General features: G+C 37.9%; 1 protein-coding gene across 10 annotated transcripts in view; it reads left to right on the forward strand.

Moving 5' to 3' along the window:
• The window catches only part of MAPKAP1 (MAPK associated protein 1), a 252740-nt gene that overhangs the window by 124131 nt on the left and 103730 nt on the right, over nt 1-24879 (forward strand). For all 10 annotated transcript variants that reach the window (XR_005364983.1, XM_038549349.1, XM_038549353.1 and 7 more), the window contains one exon: nt 15628-15804. Coding sequence is in view for 9 of the 10 variants with exons in the window: in XM_038549349.1 (XP_038405277.1) it covers nt 15628-15804 (177 nt within the window). In the remaining variant the exon portion in view is untranslated. The remainder of the gene's footprint in view (nt 1-15627; nt 15805-24879) is intronic.

The following is a 24879-nucleotide window of genomic DNA, read 5'->3' on the forward strand; positions in this document are numbered from 1 at the left end:
TTTAAAACATTTTTTTAAATAGGCTTTATTTTATTTTATTTTTAATTTTTTGTAAATAAGCTTTTTTTTTTTTTTTTTTTTTTTTTATGATAGTCACAGAGAGAGAGAGAGAGAGAGAGAGGCAGAGACATAGGCAGAGGGAGAAGCAGGCTCCATGCACCAGGAGCCTGACATGGGATCGCGTTACCTGGGCCAAAGGCAGGCGCTAAACTGCTGCGCCACCGGGGTTCCCAAATAGGTTTTATTTTTAAAGCAGTTTTAGATTTATAGAAAAACCACACAGAAAACTCAGAATTGCTACACATCTCCTTCCTGACACTTGTTTTCCCCTATTATTAACACCTTGCATCAGTGTGGTATATTACAATTGATGAACCAATATTGATACATTATTATTAACTAAAGTTCATAATTTACATTAGGGTACACTCTTTGTATTGTACAATTCTCTCTCTTTTTTTTTTTAAGTTTATTTATTCTTTTAGTAATCTCTACACCCAGTATGGGACTCAGATTCATGACCCTGAAATCAAGAGTTGTATGCTCTTCTAACTAGCCAGCCAGGCACCTCTGTATGGTACATTTCTTTCTTTTTTTCTTTCTTTTTTTTTTTTTAAGATTTTACTTATTTATTCATGAGAGATAGAGATAGGCAGAGGGAGAAGCAGGCTCCATGCAAGAAGCCCAATGTGGGACTCAATCCCGGGACTCTGCGATCATGCCCTGAGCCAAAGGCAGACACTCAACTGCTGAGCCACTCAGGCATCCCTGTATGGTACATTTCTAATTATTGCATCATAGAGAATTATTTCACCACACTAAAAATGCCCTGTGCTCCACTTTCATCCCTCGCTTCTCACCTTTGGCAACTGCTTATCTTTTAACTGTCTATAGTTTTGCATTTTCCAGAACGTCAGCTAGATGAAATCATACTATGAAAGACTTTTCAGACTGTCATCTTTCACTTAGCAATATGTATTTAAGGTTCCTTTATGTCTTTTCGTGGCTTGATAGTTCATTTCTTTATATAACTGAATACTATTCCGTGGCATGAATGTACCACAGTTTGTTTTTCCATTCACCTACTGAAGAACAGCTTGTTTCCAATTTTCAGCAATTATTAGTAAATCTACTATAAACATTTATGGCAGGTTTTCATGTAGACAAAAGTTTTCAGTTCATTTTGCAAGTAACTTAGAGGAGTGCAATTGCTGGATTGTATGATAAGCCTTTGCTTAGCTTTCTAAGAAACTGCCAGCATATCTTCCAAAGTAGTTATACTGTTTTGTATTTCCATCATCAATGCATGAGAGTTCCTTTTGCTGCAAATCCTTTCCAGTATTTGGTTTTGTAAGTGCTTTGGAATTTAGCTATTTTAATAGGTATGCAGTGATATCTCATTTTTGCTTTAATATGCAATTCCCTAACAAAATGATAGTGAGCATCTTTTTATATGTTTGACACCAATCTATATTCTTGGTCAGCTGTCCCAAGTTTTTGGCCAATTTATAATCAGGTTGCTTTCTTATTGATTTTTAAGAGTTTTTTGTATATTTTCAGATATTTGTTTTATAAAGATTTTCTCCCAATCTGTGGCTTATCTTTTCATTTTCATAACAGCATCAACTCCAACTTAGCAGTTTTTTCTTTCATAAATTGTACCTAAAAAGTCATCACTGAACCCAACATTACCTAAATTCTATTGTATGTTATCGTCTAGAAGTTGTTTTTTTTTTTTTTTAAGATTTTATTTACTTATTTATGAGAGACACACAGAGAGGGGAGACACACAGGCAGAGGGAGAAGCAGGCTCCCTGTGGGGAGCCCAATATAGGACTTGATCCCAGGACCACACCCTGAACTGAAGGCAGGTGCTCAACCACTGAGCCATCCAGGAGTCCCTTTTCTAGAAGTTTTTTATGTCTTTTTGTGCTTTACAGTTAGGTCTGTGATTCATTTTGAGTTAATTTTTATTAAACATTTTAATTAAATTAAAATTTGTTAAGTCTATGTCTGGATTTAGTTTTTTTTTACATGTAAATACCTACTTGAAAAGATTATACTTTGTCCATTCCTTTTTTTTTTTTTTTTTTTTTTTTTTGCTGCTTTTCTCCCAAAGCCTTTGATCCTTTGTCAAATATCAGTTGACTATCAGTGGATCTATTTTTGACATATAAATTTTTTTAAACATTCCTTTTTAATCTGCATTTCATCATATTCAAGAGTGAAATAATATTTTTTGAGTAACACTCATTTATGAAAGAGAGAAAAATAAAATTCAGTGAGGTTTTATCCTGTCAAGAATTTGAGGTAGGAGGTATATACCTAATCTTTACAGGCACCCTCATTTACTCTATAGATAACTTAAGTGATTCTTCAAGGGTAATTTCGACTAGTCCCAATTTTTGTGCAAATTTTAGTCATATATTATGACTCTGTTGTACACATTCCTTGTCTTCTTCTTTTCATTTGTCCCTTAAACATTCAACATATTTCACTGACCTCTTGTTTACTATTGTTCTTTATCAGGCTACTGATGGGTGAGCTGCTAAAAGCTTAAAGAGTTTTGCTGTAGTCTAGAAAGCTGTAGTAGTATACTTTTGAGATTATTGCATTGCTCAATGAGTGGCAGTTTCTGGCAATAGAGCAGTGCTCTCCAAAAGAATTATGATGCAACCACTTCATACCTGTCAGAATGGCTGTCATCAGAAAGACAAGATACAACAAATGTTGGCGAGGATATGGAGAAAAGGGAACCTTTGTGTACTGTTGGTAGGAATGTAACTAGGTACAACCACAATGGAAAGCAATATAGAGGTTCCTCAAAAAATTAAAAAAAGAACTACCGTATGATCTAGCAATCCCACTTCTGGGTATATATCCAAAGGAAAAGAAAACAGGATCTTGAAAAGGTATCTACACTCCCATGTTCATTATAGCATTTTTTACAGTAGTCATGATACGGAAACAATCTAAGTGTCTATTGAAAAAATAAAGAAGGGACACCTGGGTGGCTCAGCGGTTTAGAGCCTGCTTTCGGCCCGGGGTGTGATCCTGGAGTCCCGGGATTGAGTCCCATGTTGGGCTCCCTGCATGGAGCCTGCTTCTTCCTCTGCCTATGTCTCTGCCTCTCTCTCTCTTTCTGTGTCTCTCATGAATAAATAAAATCTTAAAAAAAAAAAAAGATAAAGAAGATGTGGAATATGTATACACATACATACATACACAAACACACACAATGGAATATTATTCAGCTGTGAGAAAGAAGGAAATCCTGCCATTTGCAACAACATGGATTGACCTTGAGAGCATTATGCTAAGTGAGATAAGTACATAATATCACTTATATGTGCACTCTAAAACCAAATATGCAGAAACAGATTAGAATGGTGATTACTATGGACTGGGGGATAGGGTAAATGGGGAGATATTGGTTAAAGAGTACAAACTTTCAGTTAGAAAATGAATACATTTGGGGGGCACCTGCCTCAGTCGGTAAAGTGCCTGACTCTGGATTTCCCCTGCCTCTTCTTAGAGTATAGCATAGTGGTTAAGAGTGGGATCCAAAGCAATAGTCTTGGTTTGAATTCTGGCATTAACACTTATCAATGTGATCTTAGATGAATTGATTTAATCCCATGTACTGTAGTTATCTTGCGTGTAAAATGAGGATGGAAGCTTTGTAAAGAGGTAGGTATGAAAATAAGATGAGAAAATACATGACAAGTGTCCAGTGTTTATTTCTGTTCAATACAACAACTACAGCCAGCTGCTAGTACAACCAATACTGATAGTAGTTCAGCAACAGAAATATAACTTAGCCCTTTCTTAATGATTTAGAGAATTGTACTGTGCTATGATACACTAGTACTCTTGTGGGCTTATATAAGTATATAAGAATATTTGACCTTACATTGTTTTCTGACAACTTTGCAGTTTGAATTCTTTATACTTCCCCATTTTTGCTATCTATATAACCACCTCTGTCTGCTCTCCTCCCATTTCTGGTTTGCTGCTTCTAATTTATATTCCTTAGAGTCATCATTGAGAACCACTTACCTAAATAATACGGCCTTAGAGGCCCTTCCCATTCTGACCCTCAGCTGTGCTCCTATGCATCCATTCTTTAACTGGCAACTTCTTGACACAGATACCATGTCTGCTTTTGCTGTTTCCTTAGTCAGAAATGCCTTTCTCACTCTTCTCTTGATACCCAGCTTAATCTTAAAGGCTTCATTTTTTTGTTATTCCTTCATTCAGCAAAAATTTATGGAGTTCCAGGCCCTAAGTATTGAGGATAAAATGGAGAATAAGAGAAATGTGATTGCTGCTCAAAAAATTTACAGTTTGATGGGGAAGAAGAAATTATCAAATGTAAGAGCACTTTGTAACTGGCTCATTTCACTTATCATTTGTATTCATTCATGCATTCAGTAAATATTTATTGAGTGTGTGTTATATACCACATATTTTGCTGGATATACAATGGTAAGTAGAGCCACACACGGTCTTTCTTTCATGAATTCCACAATCTAGTGAGAGAAATGGACAATAATTAAAAAAAAACAAATAATTAAGCTAAGTAATGTTTGCATAAAAATGGAGTTAAGTAATGTGAAGGACAGAAATGCCATTTATGAGAGCCTAGCCTTGGGAGTCAAAGAGAAATTCCCTGAGAAGGGTGCCTGAATGATTCTGTCAGTTAAGCCTCTGCCTTCAGCTCAGTTCATGATTCCAGGTTCCTGGGATCGAGCCCTGCATCAGGCTCCTTGCTTAGCAGGGAGCCTGCTTCTCCCCCTCTCCCTCTGCCTGCAACTCACCCTGCTTGTGCTCTCTCTCTCTGCCAAATAAATAAATAAAATCTGAAAGAAAGAAAGAAGAGAAAAGAGAAGAGAAGCAAACTGAAGCAAAGAGAAACTCCCTGAGAAAGTGATACCAGAGATATTTGGCAAGTGGAGGTTCCTGACAGATGGAACCGCATGACAGTGACACTTCAGTGGGAGGAAACGTGTAGTGGTCAGGGAACTAATTAAGACCAGTGTGAAGAACTAATTACTGCAGTGTGGCTGGAATAAAAAGTTGGGAAGAGAAAATAGAGTGAGGTGAGACTGAGGTGGGCAGGGGCCACAATGGAGATTGAAAGAAGAAGACAGAGTCTCGAACTATTTAAAAGCTAAAATTCACAGGACTTAGGGATCAATTAGATATGAGAAGTGTGGGAGAGGAGAGGTACCAAAGGTGACGCCTTAGGTGTTTTGTTTTGTTTTGTTTTGTTTTGTTTTGTTTGTTTTGGTGTGTGAAGAGGAGTGGGAGAGGCAGCCCAAGTTTTATCTTCTATTAATTTGAGATGCCTTTGCTATATCTAAGAGAAGTTTTCAAAGAGTCATTTCTTAAAATTTATTTTTATTTTAATTCAGTATAGTTAACATATAGTATTATATTAGTTTCAGGTATACAACAAAGTGATTCAACAATTGCATACATTACTCAGTGTTCATTACAGTAAGTGTACTCTTACTCCTTAATCCTCTTCACCTAGTTTGCCCATCTCCCTACCCACCTCCTCTCTGGTAACCATCAGTTCTCTATAGTTAACAGTCTGGGTTTTTTTTGGTTTGTCTTTTTTTTCTTTGTTCATTTCTTTTGTTCCTTAAATTCCACATAATAAGTAAAATGATATGGTATTTGTCTTTCTCTGATTGGCTTATTTTGCTTAGCATAATACACAAACTCCATCCATGTTGTTGCGGATGGCAAGATTCTTTTTCCATGGCTATGGACACTTGGGCTACTTCCATAATTTGGAAGCTGCAACAAACATAAAGATTCGTATATCTTTTTGAATTAGTGTTTTCATATTCTTTAAGTACCCAGTAGTAGAATTATGGATCACATGGTAATTCTGTTTTCAATTTTTTGAGGAATCTCCATACTGTTTTCCACAGTGGCTGCACCACTTTGCATTCCCACCAACAGTGTATGAGGGGTTCCTTTTTCTCCACATCCTCACCAACACTTGTTTCTTGTGGTTTTTATTTTAGCCATTCTGACAGGTGTGAAGTGATATCTCATTGTGGTTTTGATTTGCATTTTCCTGATAATGGTTGCTTTTAAGCATCTTTTCATATGTCTGTGGCCATCTGGATGTCTCCTTTGGAGAAATGTCTGTTCATGTCTTCCAAATATTTTTTAAATTAAAAATTTTTAAGTTTATTTATTTTGAGTAATCTCTATACCCAACATGGGGCTTGAACTCACTACCTGGAGACCAAATAGTCATTTATACTTGCATGTTTGGAGTTTAGAACACAGAGCTATGAGCTAGAAATGTGAATTTAGGAGTTATCTGCATAGAGAGATTAATTGAAGTCTCCAGTATGCATGAGTGAAAAGAGATAAGGGCCTTAAAACTAGACATTGAAAAACTATGTAGATGATGGTGCTGAAATGGATTGTCCTCAAGAAGAAATAGGTTCAAGCTGTGGTAAATAGAGTGTGGTTTTGTATGTAATGAAACCTGAGATGACTTGAGAGATGTCCATGTGGTGATGAAGTCTTACAAGCAGTAGGATAGATATAAGTTTGGAGGCTGGACCATGTCTGTTTTGTTGTTTTGTTTTCCCCAGTCCATAACACAAGGCTTAGCACATAGCAAATGCTCAATACATAATTTGTGGAATGGATGAAAGAACGTAGGAACATTTAGATTCAAAGATCTGGACTGAAGTTCTCCACCCTTGCCTTTGTCAGGGAAGCCCTTCTCCAGGTGTCTGCTTAGACAAGCTGCTGACTAGAGATATACCATTATTCATTAAAAATCACTGAGTTAAATGGTCTCAACCTGACAAAATGTTTATTGAAGTGATAGGTGTAGATTTGGGGATACTGTTTACAAATTTCATTGAGCTGGACAGAAAGATGGCTCATTACCAATATTTCCCAAGTACCAGAGTCCCCATACTTACTAGGTAATGAATGGGTAGATATGTACATATTGGAGTGCCTGCTGTGTGTCATGACCCATGCTAAGCATTTTTTTAAAGATTTTATTTATTTATTCATGAGAGACACACAGAGAGAGGCAGAGACATAGGCAAAGGGAGAAGCAGGCTCCCTGTGAAGAGCCTGATGTGGGACTCGAACCCAGGACCCCAGGATCACACCCTGAGCCGAAGGCAGACAGTCCACCACTGAGCCAACCAGGCGTCTCCCCATTCTAAGCATTTTATGTATATTATCTCATTCCTTATAATACCTCTATAACTCATAGATAACAATGGAAAAATTAAGAATCAGAACTTAAGTTACTGCCCAAGATGATATATATTAATAAGTAGCAGAATCAGGATTTTTTTTTTTCAGAATCAGGATTTGAACCCAGGTTTCACTGCATTTCCCTTGCTCTTGACTACCATGCTATACAAAGAAATGAATTACTTTTCCTGGCGATAGCACCCAGAGACATTATAGCTATTTGAGATTTTCCTCCTTCCTTCCCTCCCTCCATCCATCTTTTTATTATGATCATTCATTAGATAAGCATTTACATGTTGTCTGTACCATCCCAGGTACAATGCTAGGGCACTAGGGATGTAATCAGTTATAAAATAAAGTTTATGGCTTCAAGATTCAGGCTGGTGGGTAAAACAGACACTGAAATACACAAGTTTAGTTCTGTTGTCATTGAGACTTGCTACAGTAATAGACATATAGAATGCTGCAAGGACATTGAAAAGGATTTTTTTTTGGGGGGGGGATTTTTCTAATTCTACCGGAAGATGGAGTGTTGGGTTGAGTAGGAGTGGGAGGAATGGCAGAGAAGTCTTCCCAGTAGAATGGATACTTGAGCTAAATCTCAAGAGAAGACCAGACAGCCTAAGGAATATGGAACCTCTGGGCTGAAAGGCCTGCATGAATAGTAACAGGAGGTAGCAAATGACATGATTAGGATACTGCAGGCAGCTGGTATGAATGGATCCTAAGCTGTATGTTCTGGAATGACAGAAGACTGAGTTGAAAAACAGGGCAAATATAATGGAAGCCTTTATAGGAGCCAGGTATTTTTTTTTTAAGATTTTATTTATTTATTCATGAGAGAGAGAGAGAGAGAGAGAGAGAGGCAGAGACACAGGCAGAGGGAGAAGCAGGCCCCATGCACCGGGAGCCCGATGTGGGATTTGATCCCGGGACTCCAGGATCATGCCCCGGGCCAAAGGCAGGCGCTAAACCGCTGCGCCACCCAGGGATCCCGAGCCAGGTATTTTTAACGGGCTTTTTTTTTTTATTTTAAAGGTTGCAAAAGGTTTTAAGTAGGGGAATGACAGTATCATATTGTGTTTCAGAAATTTCCCATTGAATATTTTCAGGGTCAGTTTGTGATAGAGTTAACAAATTTCTGAAACTTAAAATTTTGCTAAGTGAATTTGTTTTAAAAATATTTTAATTCAGAATGATATGAAAGAGGACATCTCAGAAATGCCAGAATGATAGAATTAGCAACAAGGATATTAACAATAGCTACTATAAACATGCTTCATATATTTGAGAAGTTAGAGAGAAATATGAATATGATGAAGAACGAAGTAGAGGATATTTTTTAAAACCCAAATGGAACTTCTAGAGATGAAAAGTATAGTAGCTGAAATGAAAACTATACTACATGAGTTTAAGAGCAGATTAGACACTGTAAAAGAAAACATCAATAAACTTGAAGACATAGCAATAGGAGCTATCCAAAAAGGAGCTCAAAATAATATGAAGGTCATGCATCTATTTGGAAATTAGTGAGCATTTTCTCTTTAGAACTTCCTTACCAGAAAATTTGGACTTAACTATTCCTGCATGATGTGACTGTAGCTGTGGCTGGACAAACCATATAAGATTACTTACCAATTTTTACTCTATGGGATTTTTATTTTGGAGAAGAGGAAATCTTGACAGTCTTAAAAGTCTTTTCTCTGATTTAAAGAAATGAACTTCTGAACTGCAATCCTCAAGGGCCTTTCTCTTGATAATATCTGACACACTCTTTATATTGATTATGTCATCAAAATAAATAGCAAAGCCCAAGTAATAAGAATTCTGCAGTTCTGGACCCTGCATAATCATGTGCTCTTTTTATTTTTCATTAAAGAAAAGCATTCATCTGTATGTTAATTTTATTTAAGTACATTTTGAGTGTTTTGAAGATAAAGTGAAATTTTAGAAGTATGTAAATTGAACATGTCAGATCATATTTGGGAGAAATCTAGGATGTTTCCTAGAATGATCCTGAATTTTCATATTCAAATTAAATACCATGTGGGACGCCTGGGTGGCTCAGAGGTTGAGCATCTGCCTTTGGCTCAGGGTGTGATCCCGGGATTGAGTCCCACATAGGGCTCCTTATGTGGAGCCTGCTTCTCCCTCTGCCTGTGTCTCTGCCTCTCTCTCTCTCTCTCTCTCTCTCATGAATAAACAAATAAAATCTTAAAAACCAAAACAAATTAAATACCTTGTATATATGGACTACAGGTTTCTGTCTCTTCATGAAAGCCAGACTGGCCTTTGAACAAAAATTGAATATTGATCAACAATTCAGTGAAATAAATTTATTTGACTTATTTGATGAAACATGAATAAGTGAAATTCAGTTAATTGTACCCATTAACACTTTGGGGAGATATAGATATATGTGTTACATGTGTTTATTTATTTATACATACACTTATTTATTTATATAAATAAAAAATCTCCAGAGATACTTTAATGAGTATGTTTAGTGACTCTATGTGTGTCTTTGTGTGTAATCTCTATCCGTCCTTCAGAAGAATCTCTTTTTGGACAGCGGGGTCCATTTTGTATCCATTTGTTGTTCTAACTTCCAATCTTCTCCCAAATGTAATTGTCTGTGGAAGGGACGTCTTTTTCCATATCTACCCAATTCTAAAATTAAACCTCTTTTTGTGGATCCTATTATCCTATACCTATTTCTATTAGTCTTTTTTCTTTTAGGAGCAACTCTTTTTTAAGAAAAAATATTTTAAAGATTTTATTTATTTATTCATGAGAGACACAGAAAGTGAGAGAGGCAGAGACTTAGGACGAGGCAGAAGCAGGCTCCACACAGGGAGCCCAATACGGGACTTGATCCCTGGACTCCAGGCAGGCGCTAAACTGCTTAGCCACTCTGGGATCCCCTTTTTTAAAAAATTTTAATTCCAATATAATTAATATTCAATGTTTTATTAAACCAAAGAAAATGAAAACATTACTTTGGGGAGATCTATGCACCCCTGTTTTTATTGCAACATTATTTACAGTAACCAAGATACAGAAACAACCCAAGTGTCCTTCAATAGATAAATGGGTAAAGAAGATATGATATGTATGTGTTTGTGTATACAGAAACAATGGAAAATTACTTAGCCATAAAGAAAAAGGAAATCTCACCAGTTGCAACAACATAGATAGATCTAGAGGATATAACTAAGTGAAATAAGTCAGAGAAAGACAAATACCATATGATCTGACTCATATGTGGAATTTAAGAAATGAAACAATTGAACAAAGACTCTTAAATATAGAGAACAAGCTGGCAGTTGTTTATTAGTCTTTTATCATTCCTCATTCTCTCTGATAGTGACTCGCAAACAAGACTTTAGTGTTCCCTATCTCATACTGTCTACCATACTTCTGTTAGATAATTCTGCTTCTGTGCAATGAGAAGCTTAAGAGTGGTAGAAGAGGGGCACCTGGGTGGCTCAGCAGTTGGGCATCTGCCTTTAGCTTAGGCGTGATCCCAGAGTCCTGGGATCAGGTACCGTATCGGGCCCCCTGCATGGAACCTGCTTCTCCCTCTGCCTGTGTCTGCCTCTCTCTCTGTGTATCTCTCATGAATAAATAAATAAAATCTTAAAAAAAACAAAGAGTGATAGAAGAAATTTTGACAAAATTAGAATCCTTCATGACAGATACTGTGCAATTAACTAAGTCATTTAATCCTTACAAGATCCTTATGCAGCAGATATATATATATGGTTATTTTCTCCATAATTCCAGGACTTAATAGAGAAAGTGACCACTACAGAATCAGGGGGTGTGGATGAGGCAGGCAGTGCTGAGAGTTCCAAGACAGGTGATTCTACAGTGGGGTGAGAGATTTCCCCACCTTCTTTGTACTGTTCTGTATTTCTAAATTGTTCCGTGTTTCTAATAAGCCTGCGTTACCCTTATCAAAAAATAAGTTAAATATCTTATAAAGGAAAAAAGGAAAATGAAAGTTACACCTAGTTGTTATGGTACATCTGGAAAGTACAGGGGAAAAGTGCTCATTGCTTAAATGTAAACACAATTTTTGTAGACTTTGCTCTAGTCTTTTTATATGCGTGTAAACATTTTTACACAGTCATAATTATTTCTCATAAAAAATGAGGTGTGGGCACCTGGGTGGTTCAGTCAGTTAAGCGTCCAACTCTCATTTCAGCTCAGATCGTGATCTCAGGGTTGTTAAGATCAAGCCCCTTTGTTGGGCTCTGCATTAGGCATGTAGCCTGCTTAACATTCTCTCTCTTTCCCTCTCCCTCTTTCCTCCTCACCCCTTAAAAAAAGAAAGAAAAGGGATCCCTGGGTGGTGCAGCGGTTTAGTGCCTGCCTTTGGCCCAGGGCGCGATCCTGGAGACCCGGGATCGAATCCCATGTCGGGCTCCCGGTGTATGGAGCCTGCTTCTCCCTCTGCCTATGTCTCTGCCTCTCTCTCTCTCTCTCTGTGTGACTATCATAAATAAATAAAAATTAAAAAAAAAAAAAGAAAGAAAAAAAGTGAGGTGCCAGTACTCTCCTATCATGATGAACTGTAAAAATGCTTCTTTCATCCTCACCTCTATCTGGGCCTTCTCCTCTTGTGTTGAATTGCAATCTCTGACATATGTGCACTGCCTAGAAAGCCCCATTTGGTTAACAGATATCAATGTGACAAGCAAGAAAAAGAAAAAGAAAAGCTTATTACTTCTCCTCTTCTAGTTAGCACATACATCATTAATGTGTATGCTATGTTTTTTTATGTTTCTTTCGTGGGTAGAATGATTCAATCTACACATTCATATATTCATTCAACAAATATTTGTTAAGTACCTTCTAGGTGCCAGCCATTTTACTCTTCAGTGAGGATGCAGAGACAATAGAAGAATCCTTGCTTTTTAGGAGAACATAGAACCATAAATTTATAAAAATGTGATAAATATTGTGGAAATATTAATCAAGTTCTGAAAGACCGCAGAGGAGAATCGCTTGGATTCTCTCTTTTAGAGATCCAAATGATTCTCCTAGAGAAGTTGGAAAACTTTTTATAAATAAGAAAATAAAGATGCTCAGAGAGATTTAGTCACACAGCTGGTTAGAGGTTGAATTAGCATTAAAACCAGATCTGACTGCAAAACTGCTCTTTCTTCTACCAAACTAGGCCACAAGGAGGAGGCACCCCTGTTTTCATGGTTTTATAAGTTCCAGATGTCTATATGTAGGGGATTCTTGAGTCATAGACCACAGCTTCTCCCTTTCTCTCCCTATATTTCAAAATGCCACCAATTTCTGAGTTGATCAAAGAGTAATGGAATGGAAGTAAGGAGACCTGAGTTCTTCTAGAACCAGCTTTGCCACTGTTTTAACTGGGTCATTGTGGGCATCTTATTCCTCATTACTAGGCATCTCTTCTCTATCTGTAAAAGTGAGGAGGTTGAAATAAATCTTTCTAAGCTTTTACTTTTTTGTAAGTAATATGTCATGATTTCCTCCTTCTTTTCAAAGTATGTGGCATTTCCATAGGAGCAGGGCTTCCTGAGAGTGTTGGCAAGTTTATACACACCATGGACTTGGCAGAGGGATAGGTGGGGGCAATGGCTGAGGGCTCTTAACTGCCTGGGTTTGAATCTCAGGTCTGTCACTTCCATGCTATTTAATCTTGAGCAAACCACTTAATTTTGTTGAGCCTCACTTTTCTAATTTGTAAAATAGAAATAATAATAAATAACTCAGAGAATTGGTGTGAAGATTCATTGAGCTTATGTATACCTATCTACTACTACTTTGCATGGTGTCTGGCACATAGCACTCAATGTGGCTGATGATACTAATGACTATTGGTACTAGTACTAATTTGGATTCCTGAAGAGCTTTTAGAAGTTAAAATACCATAGTGGCTACTTTTATTAATGATTCCTTTATAAAGACAGAAAGGAACCAATATGTTCATGCATAGAATATGGAGTTTTAGCATTTTCCCCTCCGATATTCAATTAAGGGATCAGAAGCGTTGGAGTATTGCTTGCTGCTAAATTTTACTAATGACCTAGAGAAGACCTCCGTTAGTCTCTCTAATAAAGGGTGAATCATTCATTCCTTTCTTTGCTGTGTTCTCAGTGCTGAGAGCAGGCTACAGCACAGGGTAAGCACTTTGCAAATGTTTTTTGAATGAATAAATGATTCCACACTTTGTTTTTAAAACCCAAGGAGAATAGTAGCACTTGGCAGTGAATCTTTTGGCCTTTGGGTCTTAGCCTGTGACATTTGTCGAGTTTGTTTTGAAGGGGATTTGGGGGCATCCCATGACAATCAAAGCAGAATTCTTCTGATACCAATGTTTGGCTTTCTGCTTTGATCAATAGGCTTATTATTTGCCCTTGAAATCTCTATGGTGCTGGGGAATCACAGACATTCCTCAGGATGATTTACACGGCAATAAATAATCTGTCCGTTGCTTGCTTCATCAGTGTCTGTCCTGTTCATAAAACCCTGGAGGCACAGTGGCCCCAAGGCTGGAGCACTGCTGACATGTTAACTCCAGAACATGTCGCTTAGCTTCATTGTTGTTTTGTTGCACTAATATGCATCCACAATGGGTCTTTAAGGATTGATGTAACTGTAGAAGTTATTTTCCATCTGACTTTATTATAGGTACCATAATTATTTTTTTTTACCTCTGTTATATGGTAGGGTTTGCATCTATCATCTTCTCTAATCTTCACAACTACTTCTGAGTTAGGTGATGTACTCTTTTTATAGAAGTGGAAACTCAAACTCAAGGTGAAGCTTATTTTCTGATATCACAAGGCCCATGAGTGCTGGAGCTTAGATATTTAACTCAGATCTTTCTGGACACAAAGCTCTTAGCTGCCATACCATGACATTCTTTTTATCTAAAGAACTTTCTTCTGCTGCTATATAAGTGTTTGGTGTTTAAGTTAGCAACCTCTTGCAAAGATCCATAAGTTTCCCATATTATTCAGAGATGAATTTTAAATTTCTTAACAGTGTTGCAAATACATGAAATTTATAGTGACAAACATGGCCAGATTACTTTCTTGTTATCCATCCATTTAGCAAATTTACAGTTCCCATTAATTTTAATCTGTCCTTATTACCAGTTTTATATAATAAATATCTCTTAGTCATGACAGACTGAGTATAGATCACCTGAAGTAGGCTCTCTCTCAATAAGCAGAGTTGCAGCTAAAGATTTGTGAATTAATTGGGAAAATTGCAAATCAGGTAGTCAGTGAAATAATTCATTGTCACATCCAATCAATAAACTTTGTAAATCAACTCATTTAATTCAAAAAATGATCTATATAGATCAAGCAACCAATTAAACAATTAGCATACACTTTGTAATTAATTAATTTAAGCATCAATCATATAATTAAAACTCCAAATTTAAGCTGCACAATTTAGAACCCTACTGCCTTGTGAACTATTAGGTTCATGTCTCTAAATGCTAGCAGATTAGCATTTCACAATTCAGCTTTGGAGCAGGGTATCTTAAAGTGTTCTTAATTGACTTTTAAGTTTCTAATTGTCTTTATGATGGTATAGTTTCTCCACTTCTCAGCAAATCGGTTTTTAACTTCCCCCAAAGAAACGGAAGGAAGTGTGTGTTGGCTCTAAAATGGGCAAAGGCTGGAATCTGGGAGTACAAAGTGGATATTTTAGGGATGTGAGGAATGTCCAGAAGTAGTTGAAGGGCCAGTTATTTTGCATCAGGATAAATAAGGCATTTGCTTTTATTCTGTTAAGTATCCTTGGTGTTTGCAATCAGATGTTGCCATATGAATCTGATACTCTTCACAGAAAGGAGTATAGATTGTCTTTGTTACCTTGAGTACTTCTGACCTGGAACAGGTATTTTCTTAATCCTGACCATAAGTCCAAGGCCTCTGATTCCTTTCCCACAGCAATGGTTTTGTTTGTGTCTCTTTTATGGTATTTATTTTATTTATACTTATATTTAGCTAGCATAGTACTCACTTTTTCCCCCTGCTATATTGTAAGCTTCCTTGAGGGCTGATACTAAATATCATCTTTGACTTAAGGGGTTGAGTTCTGCATCTTATTTATGACAGGTACTCTGTAAATGTTTGTTGAAAGAATAGAGCACTGGAAAGGCCCTCGTTTCATATTGCTTTTCTCCCCTTTTTTACTGCCATGTTTTTTCTTTATCAAATGAAATAGGATTTGGGGGAATCTAACTATATCACCAGGCTTTTGGGTAAAAGAACAGCAATGTCCCAGTTTGCTTGCTGGATACCATAGCCTCTGGTCTCCTTGTCCCTCCTTCATCTTGGTATTCACTCACCTTTTTGGTTTTCCTTTCAGTGACAATGTCAGTGCCTACTGCCTGCATATTGCTGAGGATGATGGGGAGGTTGACACAGACTTTCCCCCACTGGATTCCAACGAGCCCATTCATAAGTTTGGCTTCAGTACTTTGGCCCTGGTTGAAAAGTATTCATCTCCTGGTCTGACATCCAAAGAGTCACTCTTTGTTCGAATGTAAGTATTGGCGTTCTTACTGATCTCAGTATCTCACCTCTGCCTTCTAGAATTTTGGACTTGTTTTTGGTTTTGTTCATCATATGAATGATATTGGGTATCTAGATGTCCATTTGTAGTGACTACTTCCAAGGAGATGTTGGGGACAGCATTTGCATTGTATTTCATGCTTCTGCACCTAGATTAAATGGAAACTGCTTTGCAATAGCAAATTGCATGAGGTAAGTCTTTGAACATAGTATCTGTGAACCAGGCCTCTGGACATATGAATGGGGTACTTTGGAGCTGGTGAAGTAAAAATTTTGGGTTTCCTTCTTTCTTTTCATGGACTCCAAGCTATGTGAAAATGTGTATTGCAGCTACTTTTGTGACTTATTTCTTTTCCCCTCCAACTTTATTCAAATTAAATATGACTTTTCCTCTTAGTTGCCTTCCTTTAGACTGATAAGGAATAAATTTTCCTGTGCCTTTGGCAGTCTGGTAAAGCCTATAAAAGCCCTTTCTAGAAAATGTGTTTGTAAATGCAGAAAATAAATTCCACGAGAATATGAAAGAATTATATTTAAATACTTCTGAAATTACTAAATGAGTTTGGATATAGTAATATGTATAGCTTTATTAATACATTTATTTTTTTAAATTTTATTTATTTATGAGAGACAGAGAGAGAGAGAGAGAGAGGGGGGGGGGGGGGCAGGCAGAGACACAGACAGAGGGAGAAGCAGGCTCCATGCAGGGAGCCTGATGCGGGACTCAATCCCGGGACTCCAGGATCACGCCCCGGGCTGAACGCAGGCGCTAAACCACTGAGCCACCCAGGGATCCCCTATCAATACATTTAATACCAAGATCCAGCAGCAGGCCTAACTCCTGAAGTCTCTTGCTTCAAAGTAGTGATGAGTATAAATGATATCAGAGAAATTTGCAACAACTGAGGTGTGCTGTGACATGCGTTTTTTTTCTGTTCATGACAGTCACCAGTACTGCTAATACTACTGTGATTTGTTGACTACATCAGTAATTCAAGGAAATGTTAAATATCAGTTAGAAGTTAATGAAAATAAAAATATAATTTTTGTTTATTTAAGTCTCTAGAGCGAGTTTTACCCAGAGGTCCTGGTTGTTAAAGGAAAGCCTGTAGCATTTTCTAAAGCACAGTTTAAGTTCAACTAACTGTAACTGAGACTGTCCTCCTAGCCCTCTCTTGGGAACAATAGTGATCCTTTTGGCACCCCCTGCTGTTAGTAACCAGCAAATTCACAGTGTATCCTGTGGATACACAGGAGGGATTGCTTTAGAGGACTTTGTCTCTTCAAAACATACTAACTTTGTTTCACATTTTTACTAAAAATAGGATTGTGTTACCTATGATATAGGAACAAAGAAAGAATACCTGGGTACTGGGGGGAAAGGGTGGCTGGCAGGAGGGGATGACTTCCAAGTATTTGTACTTAGGGTTTTACCCTAGTTATGAAGTCTTGTTTGGTGTATGTAACAGTAAATATTTTCCATCTTTTTATGTTTTGGAGGTGCTAAAACAACACTGAAGAATACTGAAAGTAATTTAAAAGTTATCCAATGATTCCTCCATCCTAATATAAGTACTCTCGTTTTCCTATCATCATTTCCACATATATATATTACAGTTTCAAGTCTAGTATAAATTTTGTATTATTTTTACTTAAAATTACAAATATTTGGTATCTGTTCGTAGTTCCTATGATGTACATTTATTATGTGCCAAGAATCCAGTCCGAGAGAACCCCTGTGCTCATGGAGCTTACTGTCTAGGAGGGAGACAATTATCAAATCATTAAAATGTAATGAGCAGTACACTGGAAAAGGTGGTGGTACAAGCTGAAGTAGGAGCCTACCAATGGGATGTTTAGATTGTTTCCTTCCTTTGGTTTTAATAAGTGATTCTGTAGAAAAAGTCCTTATCTATATCCTTTTTATTTCTGCTGAATAACTTCCTTTGGACAATTTCCTATGAGTAGGATTATTGGTCAGAGTAGAAACATTATTAGAATTTTCTTTATATTGACAGGTAGACTTCTGAAAGATGTTCCAATTTACAGTGCTACCATTAGAATTCATAAAAGTATCTTTTCAAAGTCTAACCATCAAAAAGTATCATTAGAACTTTATTTCTTTTTACCTTAAAAGATGTATACAGGGATACTTCAGTAGTTTCCACTTGCATTTTTGTTGTTTATTTATAAATGACTGGAAGAGTTGTTCTCATTAGTGCATAATTTTTACTACATAAATATTAACATATGACCATCACATTTTTTTGAACAAGTCCTTTTAAAAACCTGAGTTTTTAAATCAGTGATTTTCCATAGAGGGGGCTCGGGGGTAGGCAGGACATACCTTCCTGGAAGAAGCATCTGAAGACTACACAGGGTCTTCATATGAATCTCAGCTTTTGGAGAATGGCGGGGGTGGGGGGGAGGCAGAGAGTAGCAACAATTGCTTGGAACTTAATACTCTTACTTTCTTACTAAATTACTACCACCATTGTACCCCCACTGCCAAACACACATACCCCAGTCAATCCTTTTTCTTATTTAAAGTTCAAGAGAGCTTATTCAACATGTCTAGAGTGTTTCTGAAAACACAAGGTAAAGTAAAATCTTTATATGTGAGCATTTAGAAAAAAAGTGTCACTAAATTTTCTGTTCTTTTTCTCATTTGTCTGGTGAAATAATACAGATTACTGACCATTTGCCCTATGTGTATTTTCTTGCTTCAGCAACCTTCCATTCACCTTGCTGGTCTATATTCTAGGTTAGAAAAGGCTATCCTACAAATGTAAGACAGAGCAGACCTTTAAGAGTCTCCAGGGATGTGTCCAAAGTTTCAGAGAGTGAAATCCCAACAAAATAACCCCTAACAAGGGCCCCTTGTGTCTTTCTTCCAGGGGAGAATGGGCAGAGGGTGTCTGGGAAGACACTGAACCGAACGAGGAAGAGGGAGCTAGGTTTTGACAATATGAAGTGGATTTGTATTTTCTAATTGAAAGCTATGTATATGTTATTCCACTTAATCTGCAAATAGCCTGGTTTTTATTATGACCATTTTAGAGACGTGAAAACTGAAGCTGACAAGTATTGCTTTCAGGCCTGGATTCGTCCCCATGCCCGACTGAAAAGTCCATGCTCTTGCAATACTATGCTGAGGGTTGGAATGGAGGTGGGGAATCTAGTGCTGGTCTCATCATTCAAGTGAATCCCACTGTCTTAAGGCCAACATTCAGCTACTATATATTATAGTGTAGCAGGTAAAAGCACGGTGGTCTTGAAGCCAGAATGCTTGGGTGCTAATGCTGACTTTCCCCTTACTAGTGTGTGTGTAATCTTCAATGAATTGCTTAACTTTTTTTGTTGCCCAGTCAAATGAGGGTAATAACAATAATGCCTACCTCATAGAGCCATGGTAGGCACTGAATGAGTTGATACATGTAACACACTTAGAACAGTGCCTGACTTAGGTAAGCATTGTCTGAGTGTTTATAGCAATTATTGTTGTTATGACTAGGAAACCCTTGAGGGCAAGAACTGTATTATTTATGTCCCACAGCACCCAGCATAGCTCAATTACTGTGATAGGTATGCTACAAATATTTCTCTTTTTTTAATAATTTTTATTGAATCCATTTTCTTTTCAGGTATATATATTTTTTAAGATTTTATTTATTTATTCATGAGGGACATAGAGAGAGAGAGAGAGACAGGCAAAGAGAAAAGAAGCAGGCTCCATGCAGGGAGCCCAAAGTGGGACTTGATCCCAGGTCTCCAGGATCATGCCCCAGGCTGAAGGTGGCGCCAAACCACTGAGCCACTGGGGCTGCCCACCACAAATATTTCTTGACTCAACTGAATAGATCTCTGCTGTTTCTACATTTTTCTTCTTCCCCTCCTTTGTGTTTTGTAGCAGAGAGGGGCAGCATGTGGGTAGACATTGCCCAGCTGGACTGAAAAATTATTGAGATAGTTTTTGCTAAGTATGCACAGGGGTAGACATTGGAGATCTGTAGAATTCAAATCAGTCCTCTTATGGGAAGACATCCTTTAAGAGGTAGTAGCAAGACCATAAACTCCTTGAAGAGAGGGTACACACAGTCTTATTTAATCTCTATGTCCTTAGTAGCCAGCAGGGCTTCATAGAGAAGGAATGAATGAATCTTCAGGTGTCTGTGGGCTGCTAGGAGGGCCCCTGGCCAAACTTTCTGTCCTGCCTCACTTCCTGGGCCCACCTAGCATCTTGCACAGGCCGATTCCTGCCTTTTGAATACCATGATGTTCCCAGCTTGCTTTCTGACTTGCAGAGGCCCTCACACCATTCACCCCACCCCTCACACCTTCCATAGACCATCTTTCCCCACTCCAAGTGAGGCCACACAGACTTTGAGCTTCAGCTAATATGGGCTCAAGTTTCAGTTTCACTGGTGACTTGCTATATGACTGTAGCCTCAGCTTCATCTGTGAAATGAGGGAAATAATAACTACCTCATGGAATTGTCATGAGGAAATTTCTTAAATGTAAGTAATACACAGACATCTTTTAAAGGAAAATTAATTCTCCTGAAGCCTCAGTGTTTGCCCAAATTTGTTTTATTATAATGTTGCTTAAATACACTTAAATGTAAAATTCTAGCTATAAATTCCATGTCTTTATGTAATCCAAACAAAATTATAAATTAAATACAAATAAAACTATAACATTAATAAAATACAAATTAACAACTGAAATGCAACAGATGATGTTTTGCTCAGATTAAATCACGATGTTGGATTTAATGGGTGTTAAATGTTTTACTTGTCAACTTGAGGTTTTTTATTTTCATATGAAACATTGACTACCATATTAATATTTGCCCTTTTAAACACTGAGTGTATTTTTAACTACTAGTCCATTATTTTAATGAGCCAGTTGATTTATAGTGCATCCCTCCCCCCCAATTTTAAATGTGCTTTACTGGAAAAGTAAAGAACATTTCTGCAACAATAACCAATTTATGTCAGTTTGCCCAGGACTTTCCCTGTTGTGAAATTCAAAGTCTTCTACCCAGAAGCACCACCTTCAGCCCCTAGTGAACCAGGATGATTGGTGACTCTACCTTTTGCTCTTGTCAATTGGTCTGTACCTAGTTGGATTCTCTGCCTGATTGATACCTGGTCACAGTGTGACTTGGGCACTCAGAGCCTGAATTCTTCAGAGGTCAACAAACCTGTTCCATAGAGACTTGTGCCCTCTTCTCCCATCACTTTTCTCTATTCAACAAACTGTTTTTGCATGAGACTTGCAGTGATGTCATTTGGCTTTTTTACTGAATCTATTAGTGATGTTAAATCACTAGCTGCTGGAATACAAAACCCCCCAAATCTCACCAGCTCATCCAGCAAGTTGGCAGATTTTTTCTATAAAGGGCCAACTAGTAAATATTTTAGGTTTGTGGGCCATACATACATACATACAGAACTCAGTTCTGCCATAGTAGCAAGAAAGTAGCCATAGACAACAATACATCAATGAATAGGCATGGGATAGATTTGTTGACCCTAGCTTATCCTAGTAAGTTTATTTCTTTAGATCTATCTGGCGAAGGTTGGGTTGCTCTCCTGGGTGTTTCTCCTCTAAGTAGTGATTCACAGCTCCCCAAGCTGGGTAGAGAATGGGGAACAGGAAGGCTAGAAATGGCCTACATCTCTACCTGTTTATCTGTCTATCTATATATCTATATATCTATTGCTTATATAAGTTATTATATATGTAATCTATATGTAATTTTGCTTTTCTAAATATACATCATCTATATGATACATATGTGTGTGTGCTCATGATTTTCATTAAACTAAAAGCAAAATTTTAAAATTCTGAAACCTAGCCTGTGAATTCGTCTGTTGACCGTGGGGGCCTTTGAACCTTAGGTAGGAAATGCTACCATGAGAAAGTTAGCTCAGACCCTGGTATGTAGGAAGTATTACATAGTTGCTATTTTTGTTACGTCTGTCAGAATAATTCACACAAAGGTGTATATGGGGTTTATTTGTTGTTGTTGTTTTTAAAGATTTTATTTATTTATTCATGAGAGACAGGAAGAGAGAGGCAGAGACACAGGCAGAGGGAGAAGCAGGCTCCACACAGGGAGCCCGACACAGGCCTTGATTCCAGGTCCCCAGGATCACACCCTGGGCCAAAGGTGGCACCAAACCTCTGAGCCACCCGGGTTGTCCTATTTGTTTATTACGTATTTACTTATTTACTTGGATTATTTATTATATAATGAACACATCTATCCTAGAAAGATTAAAAAATAGAGCTGTGTTTCTTCCTACAAAAGAAAATTTAAACTTTCACTTTGTTCCATCATGCAAGGTAGTGACTTTAAGTTATAGAATTATGTATTTTTAAGAAGAGGAGAGGGGTGCCTGGGTATGGCTCAGTAGGTAGAGGAGCATCTGACTCTTGATTTTGGCTGAGGTCATGATCTCGGGGTCATGAGACTGAGCCCCTTCTCAGGCTCTGTGCTAGGTGTGGAGACTCCGTGGGATTCTCTTTCTCCCTCTCCTTCTGCCCCTACCCCTATGCCCCCAACTCCTCCAACTTCCGCGCTCATGTGCATGTGTTCTTTCTCTCTCTCTCTCTCTCTTTCTGGAAGAAAATTTTAAAAAGAGGAGTAGTTAATCCTAAGTGAGTCCCACAGTTGTTCTGTGGAGAAGAATATGAAGCTGGATGAGTTCTGATGTTCTTACTGAGTTGGTGGCACGAGACCAGCTTTCTCCTCCCCGGCCTTGTTCCAGGAAACTCCTGGATACAGAGTTGTTGTTTGAGGAGGGAGAATGGATTACACTAACAGTTTGCAAATTAGGAGCATGCTAATGGAAAATCTCTCCTTCACCAGACAGGCAAGTGGATTTCTAAGATACCCATTGTTTGTAATTGGTTTTGGACAGATCCAATGTGTATATAAACAGGAGTCCCTAACTTGTTGACTGCTAGCTGCTCTGAGCCTAAACATTGAAGTTATATGGATATCAGGAATGTGGAAGGGGAGAAGTAGAGGAATGAGGGAATCTGGTTACCTCCCAAAACTAAATAACTAGATCTCAACTGGTTCCCAGTATCTGAAGAAGTGCTTCTTGCCAGCAGTGACCAAGCCAAGGCCTGCTGGGCCTTTAGACATAGTAGGACAAGGGAGGATGAGATCTTGGAGTGGGGAGGAGCCTGCTTTTTCCCTCTTCTTAAATTCCCCAGCACAAGGCAAGTTCAGTTAGAACTTGTGGAACTGAATTGAGTTTTAAAATGGTACTGTTGGGATCCCGGGGTGGCGCAGCGGTTTGGCGCCTGCCTTTGGCCCAGGGCGCGATCCTGGAGACCCGGGATCAAATCCCACGTCGGGCTCCTGGTGCATGGAGCCTGCTTCTCCCTCTGCCTGTGTCTCTGCGCCTCTCTCTCTCTCTCTGTGACTATCATAAATAAATAAAAATTAAAAAAAAAATGATATGACATGTTCATGTCATTTACTCATAAAAAAAAATAAAATAAAATGGTACTGTTGTCACAACAGCAGCTGTGATGGTGTCATTACGTGTGTTGATATTAACATTTCACACTGGGATCCTACTTTGGAGTGGGGAAGAAGGGTTTTAAAAAGAGAAGAAAAGTTCAAACCAGTAAAATGGACAGAATCCCCCTAAGTCAGCAGTCAGAACATTAAATACATGTGTTTACTTATACTGTTTGTTATATTAGGTGGACATGGGGAAGGAATATTTCTAACAAATAGCTATAGAACAGAGCAAATAAAGTCCAGCTAAGATTTTGCTATTTGGCAAAGGGACCACTGGCTAGTTGGTAGAGGGCCTTCCACCAGAAGCTGGACTGCTTTGGGCATTGTGGCCCAGAGAGTTGCCAGAGATTGCTGTGGCTTCTGTTGGCTCTGTATAAAAGGAAAGATTAGGTACTTTTTAAAAGGTGTGCCCTAGATTAATTGCTCTTGGCTATATGAGGGCTTTTGAAAAGAGTTGGTAGTTTTAGTGTACCATCTTGATGCGATCTCCAGAGTATACCCCAAGCAACCAGACCTTTTTGAAAGGATATCATCAGTTTGAAGCCTCTCCAACTCTTATGTGATACTGCTTTGTGGTCTGGAGAAGAGAAAAAAAAAAAGGAAATGAGCATTTTTGCACACTTAGTTTGGTGCCCCAGTAGCCATTATCTCATTTATTCCTTATAAGAAACTCATTTTTATAATATATGAGCTGAGGAACAGAGACAGGTGGTTATTTGCTCAAGGTCATACATTTGGTAAAGGCAGAGCTAAAATAGGTTAAGGGGGTGTGTGTGGGGGGAAGATGCCTGTTGTATTCTTTGTAACAAAGCCTGACAATATGGGTATAAATTATCTTATTTATTGTTTGCTCGAGTCATAGAAGACCAACTGTGTGTTGTTTCTTTTCATTCTGTTGTATTAGCAAACATTTTCATTGTCCAGATTGTCCTCGTGCACAGAAATGTAACATATGCAGCCTGTTTAATTTTGTATTTGTGAATCTGACTTGATTTCCTTTTTGGCAACAGCTACTGTCTAGAGAAAAGAAAAGATTTTTCTTCGTGTCTGTTTGAAGTGACAGAAATATTGGAGCAAGTAATAAAGATGGAAAGCATTAATTACATACTTCTAAGAATTTAAAGGTCAGACAAGCTAAATATGTATGTTTTGCTCACTGGAATGTCTGTTGAAATTGTGCCAGGATACTCTCTGTTCCTACAATAAAAGCACACATTTTAGATAGCCATCAACTTACTTTGGTATCCAAAAATTACACTAGAGTGTTGCTTTAGTTGCTTTATATCTTAAAGTTTAGGACTCACATTTCTGACATTAATGTGATTTGTTTCATGATCCACCCCCTTTGGCCATGTTTAGTTACTATGTCTCATTTTGATTTCCTCTGTTCTCCCCTCAGCTTATGTTGGAGTCTGTCAGCTGCTGCTATGTACATGTCAGGCTAGTGACTTGTAATGTTTATTAATACAATGTCAGTCTTACTGTTGAAAAAACTG

This window comes from Canis lupus, chromosome 9 (assembly GCF_011100685.1).
Source record: "Canis lupus familiaris isolate Mischka breed German Shepherd chromosome 9, alternate assembly UU_Cfam_GSD_1.0, whole genome shotgun sequence".
Lineage (NCBI taxonomy): Eukaryota > Metazoa > Chordata > Mammalia > Carnivora > Canidae > Canis > Canis lupus.